General features: G+C 40.7%; 1 protein-coding gene across 5 annotated transcripts in view; it reads left to right on the forward strand.

Annotated features, from left to right (window-relative positions):
* The window catches only part of LOC140736154 (protein phosphatase EYA1-like), a 279,757-nt gene extending 271,438 nt beyond the window's left edge, over nucleotides 1–8,319 (forward strand). For all 5 annotated transcript variants that reach the window (XM_073061988.1, XM_073061987.1, XM_073061991.1 and 2 more), the window contains one exon: nucleotides 6,235–8,319. In XM_073061988.1, the coding sequence (XP_072918089.1) occupies nucleotides 6,235–6,315 (81 nt within the window). In that variant the 3' untranslated portion in view covers nucleotides 6,316–8,319. The remainder of the gene's footprint in view (nucleotides 1–6,234) is intronic.
* The last annotated feature ends 2,496 nt before the right edge of the window (nucleotides 8,320–10,815 follow it).

Consider the following 10,815-nt stretch of genomic DNA (forward strand, 5'->3'; position numbering starts at 1 on the left):
AGGATGCTACCTCTCGCTCTCACTCTCACTCTTCCTCTTCTTCTCCCTCTCCCTCTCAAAAAAATCGATTTCTGGGATATCGTATATAATTTGAATTTGCGGGTGTCAGGGAGCCGCTATCGATATGCAGGAGACTCCTGGATCTTCCGGGAGAGGTGGGATGTCTGGGATTATGGTAACCTGTCTGCTTCTCTTCTCAAGACTTTCAAGCATCCAGACTTGTCTTGTCTACCAGCCACTAAACGCCTGCAAATGATCTCTGACCCTGACACATACTCTGAGCCTTCAAGTTGAGACCAAAAGAAGCTTTTATAGGCACACTGCTGACACTGAACTCATTTTAGGGTTGCATTACAGTACTCATCTAGGACCTGTCATACATCCATCACTGGCCTTTCTTCAAGCTTCAGGTCAGCTCACTGATCCTTGCTGATGGCCCTCATATATCTTTTCAGCAGACTTGGCATTGTTCTGGGCTCGGAGGTTTGGTTTCCCAAAAAGATAAAATGAAATGTTTACACTCCTTCAGGCTCATGGCATCCAAAAATCTTAACGTTATTTCTATTATTTCTTAAACAATATTTTTCATAAACTGTCTTTGTAGGATGGACATGCAGCAGCATTGTATAACATGTATACTACATGCAAAATAGTATTGTATGCATTCTTGTGGTATTGTTGTATTGGTATTACAAACTTATTTTACAGCGCCAGACTTGAATCTAAATTTTTGTGCACATGGTATATCTGTACAGATGTGTTATATCTCAAATTATTCACGTTAATTAATACAAAACCAGGTCTTCTTCTGACATTATTCAAACTCAATGAAAATCTGAATCGACTGTTATCCATACTGATATTGCAACATCCAGATTTGGGAATTGGGGTGTCATGGTAGCGTAGTGGTTAGCACAACACTTTACTGTACCTGCGACCCGGGTCCAATTTCCGCCGCTGCCTGTAAGGAGCTTGCACGTTCTTCCTGTGACAGAGTGTGTTTCCTCCACGTGCTCCAGTTTCCTCCCACAATTCAAAGATGTACTAGTTGGTAGATTAATTGGTCATTGTAAATTGTCCTGTGATCGGGGGATTACTGGATGGTGTGGCTCAAAGGGCCGGAAAGGCCTATTCACTGCTGTATTCCAATAAATAAATAAATAGAGATAGATCAATAAATAAATTAATTAATTTAGCACTCTATTATGCAACAGTTTCCATTGCCTGCCATGCGCTATATCAACAATGACAAATAATGAACGTCCTACCAAATATATAGCACTATCCCAGTAACCAAATCAATGTACAAATTGATGTGACCCGAAACATCAAAGCAAACCCATTTCCCTGCACCCCCCCCCCCCCCCGCAACCTGAAGCAACTGAGCAAACAAAGTCTTTGCCAGGATATTTAACTCTAATAAGCTTCAATGGATGTTTGAAGAAAAGGTCTGAAGTGGCCTCTTACTGATGTGTACCGGTGTGAATGCTCTGTTTGTGTAGTGAAGGCATTGCGTGAAGAGCAGCCAGTATGCCTGTCTATAGGTTGATTGATGAGATCAGCTTACTCAGCGATACACCTGAGCTATGTATAATAGCATGAAGAGACTTTCGCTTCAAATAACTGTAGTTAAGATGCTATCTTGACTTTAGTTGGATTCCCACTTTAACAGGCCCTGGTGATTTTTTGGGGGGAAAAAGTAAAGGAATAGTGCCTTAAAAATGACAAAACATAAAACTTTTACAGAAGAATCAAAAGCTGCATATTAACGTTGTGTTTTGGATAACCAAAGTGCTTCTTCACTTGGTTCATTTTGGACTACCTTAAGGGAAAAAAGAAGGGCAAAGATTACTCCATCACTGAAGGCCAAGCTGAGAAGCAACTTGCCAGACCCACTCAGGCTTCAGTAGTAGAATTAATTATTATTAAGTAATCGCCCATTACTCAGCTGAAGTTTAGGGCAGCAATGAAGGTCCTCTATCTCTGTTAGAAACATAGAACATAGAAACATAGACAGCCTACAGCACAATACAGGTCCTTTGGCCCACAAAGTTGTGCTGAACATGTACCTATCCAAAAGTCTCTTAAAAGACTCTATTTTATCTGCCTCCACCACTGTTGCCAGCAGCCCATTCCACGCACTCATCACTTTCGGCATAAAAAACTTAACCCTGACATCTCCTCTGTACCTACTCCCCTGCACCTTAAACCTGTGCCCTCTTGTGGCGGCCATTTCAGCTCTGAGAAAAAGCCTCTGACTATCCACACGATCAATGCCTCTCATCATTTCATACACCTCTATCAGGTCACCTCTCATCCTCCATCACTCCAAGGAGAAAAGGCTGAGTTCACTCTACCTGTTCTCATAAGTCATGCTCTCCAATCCAGGCAACATCCTTGTAAATCTCCTCTGCACCCTTTCTATGGTTTCCACATCCTTCTATGTTCTTGGCCACATAGAAGAAATCTTCACTGCTGTTTCTGTAACAACTTTATTTTGACCAGTCAGGGTTGTTAGCCCTGAGCTGAACCCCTGAAACTGGATGACCAGTGGACCACCTTTGATCTGAGTGACCCTGCCAAGAGCCAAAATATAAAGTCCTGATTCTAGCCAACGTAGCCCTCTGGGTCGTTGAGGCATTCAGGCCACAAAATCCTACAACAAGGTTGTAGTCCTCTTGGAGGTCAGTAACAGAAACCTCCCATCATATGATCATAATTCAGCTGTGCATGAATAGTACAGATTAAATCTTATGCAGTTTGTTTCCCTTATTGGCTCACACTAATCATAAATGCAAGCACTTTCTAAAAAAAAAAATAATTGGGGACAAATTTGTCTTTGGTTCCCAAGGATAAAAAGGTATGAAGAGCATTCGATGGCTCTGGATCAGAACTTGCTGGAGTTTAGAAGAACGAAGGATGATCTCATTGAAATCCATTGAATATGGAAAAGCCTAGATAGAGAGGATATGGAGAGGGTATTTTTAAAAGTTGGAAGTCTAGGACCAGAGGGCACATCCTCAGAACTGAGGAATGGCCCTTTAGAATAGAGCTGAGGAGAAATTTTTTTTAGACAGAGGGTATTGATTCTATGAAATTCATTGCCACAGATGGCTGTGGAGGCCAAGTTATTGAGTATATTTAAAGCAGAAGTTGATAGGCTCTTGATTAGACAGGGCATCATAGGTTGCAGAGAGAGGGCAGGAGAATTGGTTCAGAGGAATAATAAATCAGCCATTATAGAATGGTGAAGCAGACTCGATGAATTGAATGGCCTCATTCTGCTCCTATGCCTTTAGTCTTAAGGAATGACCTTGCATTGGTTAAAAGCTTACTTTTCTGTTGCATGGATTAAGGTGATCCCTTAAACTCGTCTGAGTTAGCATTTTTGTCTTCCTGGAGGAAGCAGTAAACTGTGTTATCTGTTGCATGTTCAGTCTCACTTTACAGTGTTTGTTAAATCACATGCTGGTTTTGGGCATGCTGGATAAATGAGTATTTCCACTAAATCAGCAATGTTCACCAAGTAGTTTGATCTGTCAGTTTTAGATATTTATCTCAACTTTTTGGTTGGGTTGATGCCAGCACAAACAGAAACTGCTTCAACTCTAAAGAACGACAATACACCATTTGTGCCCAGTGTGGATGCTCACAGTATCCCAGTGAAGAATGAAGTTAAGATGAGAAACCTCAGGCCCATTCTCTGGCCTAGTGCCATAAATAGATCACAGACTTACCTTCATATTAATATTGTTCATCTTATTTTTTTTGTTTATTGGGATACAGTGCGGAATAGGACCTTCTGACCCTTCACACCCAGCAATCCCTGGATTTAATCCGTCTAGTCACAGAACCAATAAACAATGACCAATTAACCTACCAACCGGACAGTGAGAGGAAACCCACACATCACTGGGAGAATGTACAGGCAGCGGTGAGATTTGAACCCAGGTCACTGATACTGTAAAGCATTGTGCTCACCACTACGCCACCGTGCCACCCTATGACCTAAAGCACAAGTGTTATGTAGGTTCTGAAGCAGTTATCAAAGTCAATGTTGAATTTATTGTTGTATGCAGAGTTGCAATGAAAAAAGTGCAGCAACATCACAGGCAAAAACCATCATATAAGCATATAAAAGACAAAAATTAAACATAAAGCTTTACAAGAAAGAATACAACTAGAACAAAAAGGTCAATTTCAGTGCTGAGTGATCAAAATCAGAGTGCTGATAGTCATAAAGTGTATTTAAACCAATGATTAGTGTTGTGCAAGTTGGTTCAAGAACTGAATGGTTGAAGGGAAGAAGCTGTTCTTGAACCTGTTGGTGTGAGACTTCAATACAGATGTGCAAAATAATTTCAGTGTCGGTGCTCAAATTCTTAGTTTAATCTTTGGTCCCCATTGCTTTTAGTTTGCCACAGGAGTTTCCAATTTCACTACCTGTTAACATTAAATCTTTTTCAAGGGAAATATTTTTCAGCTCAGGGCAGCTGATCGGTTGTAATTTTGAAACACACCTGTCAATATTGATTGCATCACAGGCAGAAACATTTCACTAAAATAATAATGGATTTGCGTACATTCCCTACCACTCAACAAAGTCTTTGGCCGCCTTCCACAATGCCTCTAACTTGAGAGGTTAGTGCAGTTGATCTGGAGAGCTCACTACTATGGAGTTGCATTATTTTTTTGGGTGCCACGTGATTCCATTTCAGTGAGAAAAACAACAGAATCTGGAAAGTTAAGGATTTACTGTGTGGATTGCAAAGTCCCCTATTTTCCGCCTGGGTCCTCATTCTGTCTATCGTGCCAATGCAGGGAGCAGCCAATCAAATATAGCAGCATTCCATGATATGGTTGCACAGCTGGATGCCAATTTTGTGATTTTCATTCCACAGTTCCCTCATGCAGAAGATTCACCTGCCAGTCTGTTTCATCAGTACAATACATTTCACTATATATACCAGACTCGGAAAACTGTGTTCAGTTCTGGTCGCCTCCTTGTAGGAAGGATGGATTAGAGAACATGTCATAGGTTCAGCAATCTAGCGTTTTTCTCTTTGGAGTGAAGGAGGATGAGAAGCGACCTGAAAGAGGCCTATAAGATGATAAGAGGTTTAGAAAATTTTTCCCAGGGTAAAATATGGCTCAAACCAGGGGCATCATTTTAAGGTAACTGGAGAAGAGTATAGGGGGAGATGTCAGAGGTAAGTTTTTTGAACAGAGAGTGGTGAGTGCATGCAGCACCCTGCATGCTCAAGGTAGAGGCAGATGCATTAGAAGCATTTATGAAACTCTCAGACAGGTACACAGATGATAGAGAAATTGAGGGCTATATAGGAGAGGAGGGTTAGATTGATCTTAGAGTAAGTTAAAAGGTCAACACAGCATCGCGAGCAGAAAGACCTGTATGCACTGCAGTATTCTATGTTCAAACTCAGTGATAATAAACCTGCTTCTGATTCTGATCTGGGCCCAGTGCAATGCTGAGAACACACAGCAGGCAGATCTTCTTTTAATGAGTCACCCTCACCCAGATTCCCCTCAAATCTCTACCCACGCTGTTGGTAATTTCCACCATCTCCTCCAAGCACTTGACATCCACTTGTCGCTCACTAATCTGCTGACCAATCTCAGACCTCCCTGACTCATCCCCAGCTACCATTCTGTCCCATAACTATCAAGCCCACCCAAATATTGAGTTTCCAAGCTATCCCTGACATGTCCCAGTGTTTGACCACCTCTCACTCCCAACCACAGCACACCCACGCCATAATTCATTCACAGCTATCACCTAGATAATGACAAAAATCTTCTTCAAGTCCAATCCACCCATTCCAAGTGTCTCTCTTCTTCTTGCATGACCTGGTTTCTCTCCTGGAGTCTTTGATCGAGAGTGTACGGCAGCTAGGTATTTAATGCTGTAGACCCTCCACCCTCAAACCCACCATTACAAGCAGGAGCCAAAGCATCAATAGGTTGGGCTTCTTTCCCCCTTCCTTCCCAGTCCTGATGAAGGGTCTCAGCCCATTCCTTTCCATAGATGCTGCCTGACCTGCTGAGTTCCTCCAGCATCTTGTTTGCGTTGATCTGGATTCCCAGATCTGCAGAATCACCTATGTTTATATGTGTTGCAATGTTTGTTCGAATTAAATCTTCTGATTGGTCACCGTGTTGCAGATCGGAGCCTGACACCATTCCTTTAAGCAAACTCTCCTGTGCTTCTTGCAGAACAACATGCCTTTCTGGAGGATCTCGTGCCACGCAGACCTCGAGGCCCTACGACATGCGCTTGAACTTGAGTACTTGTAGCAGAGGACAGACTGCACCCTCACCCCTTGACTGTGGCGCCCATCCAGCTATGAGATGTGTGGATTATGCAGCTGATGTTTGCTTTGTCTTAACCCTCACAGAAGGAAAATGAAAATGGCTTCCGAGTTATGAATGAGATCTGACCTTCAAAAAAAAACTTAATTCATTTTAAACGTCTGCACCACTATCTTCATTACGGAAATGCGCCTTTATTGAAAAGACACAAACAAATCTGATATGATGTTAACTACAATGTCAACTGAACCCTTCTTTGTCATTGAGACTTTGCTTTGGACATCATGGGGGCAACAGTGACTTGTTGTTATCAACAGCGTGGTACAATCACTGTTTTTTTTAATGGTTCTTGCTATTTATGAACTCCTGCTTTTTCCCCAATATGAACTGTGCTCTCTGCAAGCACACTTGCCCCTCCCAGTGGAAGATAAGTTCTTATTTAAAAAAAACCTGCTATTGCTAAGACAATCAAAAGACAAATAATCCTTTTTTGTGTAAATTTGTAATCTTACGATATTTCTCTCTCTCTCTCTCTCTCTTTCTCTGATACTGCTCAATTGTTTTCAATAGTAACTGCAAATAGCAACCTGTGAGTGATTTTATTAAAGCTAGGTGTTCTGTGGACTGTGCATGTGTCTACACTCTACCTTATAACACCACCTTGTTGATCGATCTGTGCAGTTAGTACTTTTGTGACAACCAGTCTTGTGGTTAAATGGCATTGAATAAACAAGGATTTGAAATTTTTCAAGGGCTTTTTGAAACTAGTCCTTGCAGCCGGATTGTATGACAGTTCTCAGAGAGAAACAGACACACCTTATATCCAATAACAGGAGAGGGATCACTCCTCATAATTGCCAAGTGCATCTTCATACCAACTGTATAAGGGCTTGGAAGAATCAAGGTTGATTACCTTGGCTTTCAGCTGGGTATGCCAAGGACTCCTAGTTGTACATTTTTTAAATTATTTTTTAGAGGTATAGCAGAGGCCCTTACCTAGTTATACCTATGAGGCCATACTGCCTTATTACACTCATGTGACCAATTAATGTGGGAGGAAACAAGCAGCCAGAGGAAACCTTGGGGTCACAGGAAGAACATATAAATTCCTTACGGTTGTTAAACCTCTGCGCACCTCGTGGTGCTCAGAGTTTAATACGTGCAGCTTGTATCATTGGCCAACTGCTGGCAATGGGACACAGTAATATAGACAAAAAATGACCACAGTCCACCCTGAAAGTGACATGAAACAATGATTATAGAGTTGTTGACAAATCATCTCAATTAATGGGAAAATCATTACTCAGAACCCTGAACTGAAGTAGCCACAGCCCATTGGTGTTCAAGCACTTTGTGAGACTTTTAAACTTCAAATACGCTTCTTCCACTAATGCTAATGAATATCTAACCATCAGTCTCCATAATGTAAATATTTTCAATCCCTCAATCAGTAGGATCCTCAAAATCAATTCAGCTTAACTTGAAAATGGTAGAGTGTTCAGTTCTGACAGATTACAACATTCTTAAACTCATACAGTGTTAATATGGTCAGATCCATCACATAAGGCCAAGATCCAACAAGGGTGCCCTCTCTTTCACTATGCCCCTCTCTATCCTTAGGGAGCTTCTGAAATCCCTAAACTGCTTCAAAGTCTGTAATTTTATTTGTCTATCACTGGAAGCCTTGTCTCCAGTTTCCATGGTCTAAGCTCCCACAATTTCATCATCTTGTCTTACTTTAAGGCACTGCTGAAAACCTTCTCCTGCATCTAAGATAGCAGTCATCTACCCTAATGTCTCTTTAAGTGCAGTATATTGAATTTTAACAATTCTCATGTGAAGCAGACTGGGACTTTGTACCCTAATAATGATCTGATGATTATGTTCGTTATTGCTCTTGTCTTAATTACTGGGCAACACGATTTCCATAAAAGCTGTCACTGTTGGTTATGGCAGGGAATGAACAACTTGCTGGATTCTGTTCGAAAACACTTTCATTACATGTTGTCCCTCCTTTTCACTGTGGCAGGCCTCAAGTTTTAAACTAAATATGGATTATAAACAGAAGAATATCATTATGCATGCAGATTGTTGAGGGTCTGAGGATTAACTTAATTACCTTAAACTGTTGAATTTGTTTTAAATAATATTTTGAAAGAATTAAATTCAAGGTGAAAATTATACAAATGTTTATAGTTGCAAAACTGGTCAAGACAAATATTAAAACATAGTCATAACGTAAAATCCTGAATTTTACTCAGCAGTCAGGCAGCATCTATGGAGAAAGAAGCTATACCTTTCTCTGCTGTCTGACCTACTGAATACTTCCAGCAGCTGCTTCTTTATGAAGAACGAAAGTAATCTGTCTCAAGGGGACATAGTTTTAAGGTGCTTGGAAATAGGTACTGAGGGGATATCAGGGGTAAATTTCTCACACAGGGAGTGGTGGGTGCATGGAATGCACTGCCGGCAACAGTGGTGGAAGCAGATACAATAGGGTCATTTAAAAGCCTCTTAAATAGGTACATGGAGCTCAGTAAATTAGAGGGCTATGCGCCAGGGAAACTCTAGGCTGTTTCTAGAGTAGGTTACATGGTCGGCACAACATTGTGGGCCAAGGGGCCTGTAATGTGCTGTAGATTTCTATGCTCTATGTTCTAACGTCTCTGGCCTGAAAAACTAAGAGATGAGAGTATAACTCTCATCACAAAGATACACATCTCCCAACAGATAACGAGATGATATCAAGAGACCAGCAACTACAAAACCTGTAACCATTGACACTTTTTAATCTCTTTGGTATACTTTCCTTCAGCAATTCAAAACATATTCTGGCAAAACTGTGGCAGTGAAGCATAGATTTTCTCCTGCAATTCTCAAACACCTTGATTTTCGATACTATCTAATCTACATTAGGGGCTCCCAACATATTTTTTTGCCATAGGCCAATACCATTATGCAAGGGGGTATATGAACCTAGGTTGGAATCTCCTGATCTACATTAACATGCAAGAGAGAAACAGGAGACCTCTAATAGTGAAATTCGTGGGCAAATCACAGGAGAAGTGAAAGGAAGACAGTTAAACCAAGTCTTCAACTTCTCTTCAAGGCTAAGTCTACAGAAAAGTATAAAATGCATTTAAAATGTGACAAAATAGTTCCATCAGATTGTTCTGCAACTTTCTATCTGAAGTGTCCTTTTCCACAGTTAAATTCACGCCTCTGCTGCATTGAATGTTATTTGAATTCTCTTCCAGAAATTCAATTACAAAATCTCTCAGAAAGTAAGTGTTGCCTAAAGATGAAGCTCCTGGAATTGTGTCAAATTTCTGGCTTGGCCATGAAATTAACTGAGTAACAGGAAACACTGAGTGTGGGAACAATGGACAAGCATCCTGATTGACAGGTTGTGATTAATGGGACCACACTGGGATCTGGGTTGGGTCCCAACTACTCAGTATATTTATAATTTGTCTGGATAATGAGATAGCAGCACACACATCCAACATTGCCGAAGAACAAAAAATAGGCAGCATTGTGGGTAATTTAAATGGAAGCATTACATTACAAAATGTGGCAAAAAGCTTTCAGCTAAGGGAAATGAGATCATTCATTTTACACCTAAAATGCGTATAAAATACTTTCTAAATAGTGAAAATCTAGAAGCAGTGGTGGTCTGAGCAGACGTAGGGGCACATGTACAAATAACATTAAAATGTCAGAGAAGAAAATGGAAAAAGGTGATGAAATATTAATTGGGATTCAAGGTGAGCGCATTGCCACAGCTAAGCAAACTCATTAGATCACACCTAGAGCACTGCAAACAGTTCAGGGTACCTCACCTTAGCAGGTTTCTAATGCCCTAAAAAGGAAAGTTCAAAATAAATTTATCAAAATAAATATATCATCAAAGTACATACTGCATATTTTACCATACACAATCCTAATTTATTTGTAGGCATACTCAATAAATCCAATAACCATAACAATGAAAGACCACACCAACAGGGCAGACAACCAGTGTGCAAAAGACAACAAACTGTACAAATACAAAAAAAGAAAAGAAAAAATGAATAAATTATCAATAAATATCAAAAACGTAAGATGAAGAGTCCTTGAAAGTGAGTCCATATGTTGTGGGAACATTCAGTGATGAAGCAAGTGAAGTTCTTCCCTCTGGTTCAAGATCCTGATGGTTGAAGGGCAATAACTGTTCCTGAACCATGTGGTGTGAGTCCTGAGACTCTTGTACCTTGTCCTGATGCATTAGCGAGATGAGAGCATGACTTGGGTGGTAGGGGTCTCTAAAGATGGATGCTGCTTTCCTACGACAATATGCCATGTAGATGTGCTCAATGGTTGAGAGGGTTTTATGTGCACTGGGCCATATTCACTACTTTTTGTAGGATTTTCCGTTCAAGGGTGTTGGTGTTTCCATACCTGGTTGTAATGCAGCCAATCAATATACCCTCTACCACACATCTA

This window comes from Hemitrygon akajei, chromosome 11 (genome assembly GCF_048418815.1).
Source record: "Hemitrygon akajei chromosome 11, sHemAka1.3, whole genome shotgun sequence".
NCBI classification, from domain to species: domain Eukaryota; kingdom Metazoa; phylum Chordata; class Chondrichthyes; order Myliobatiformes; family Dasyatidae; genus Hemitrygon; species Hemitrygon akajei.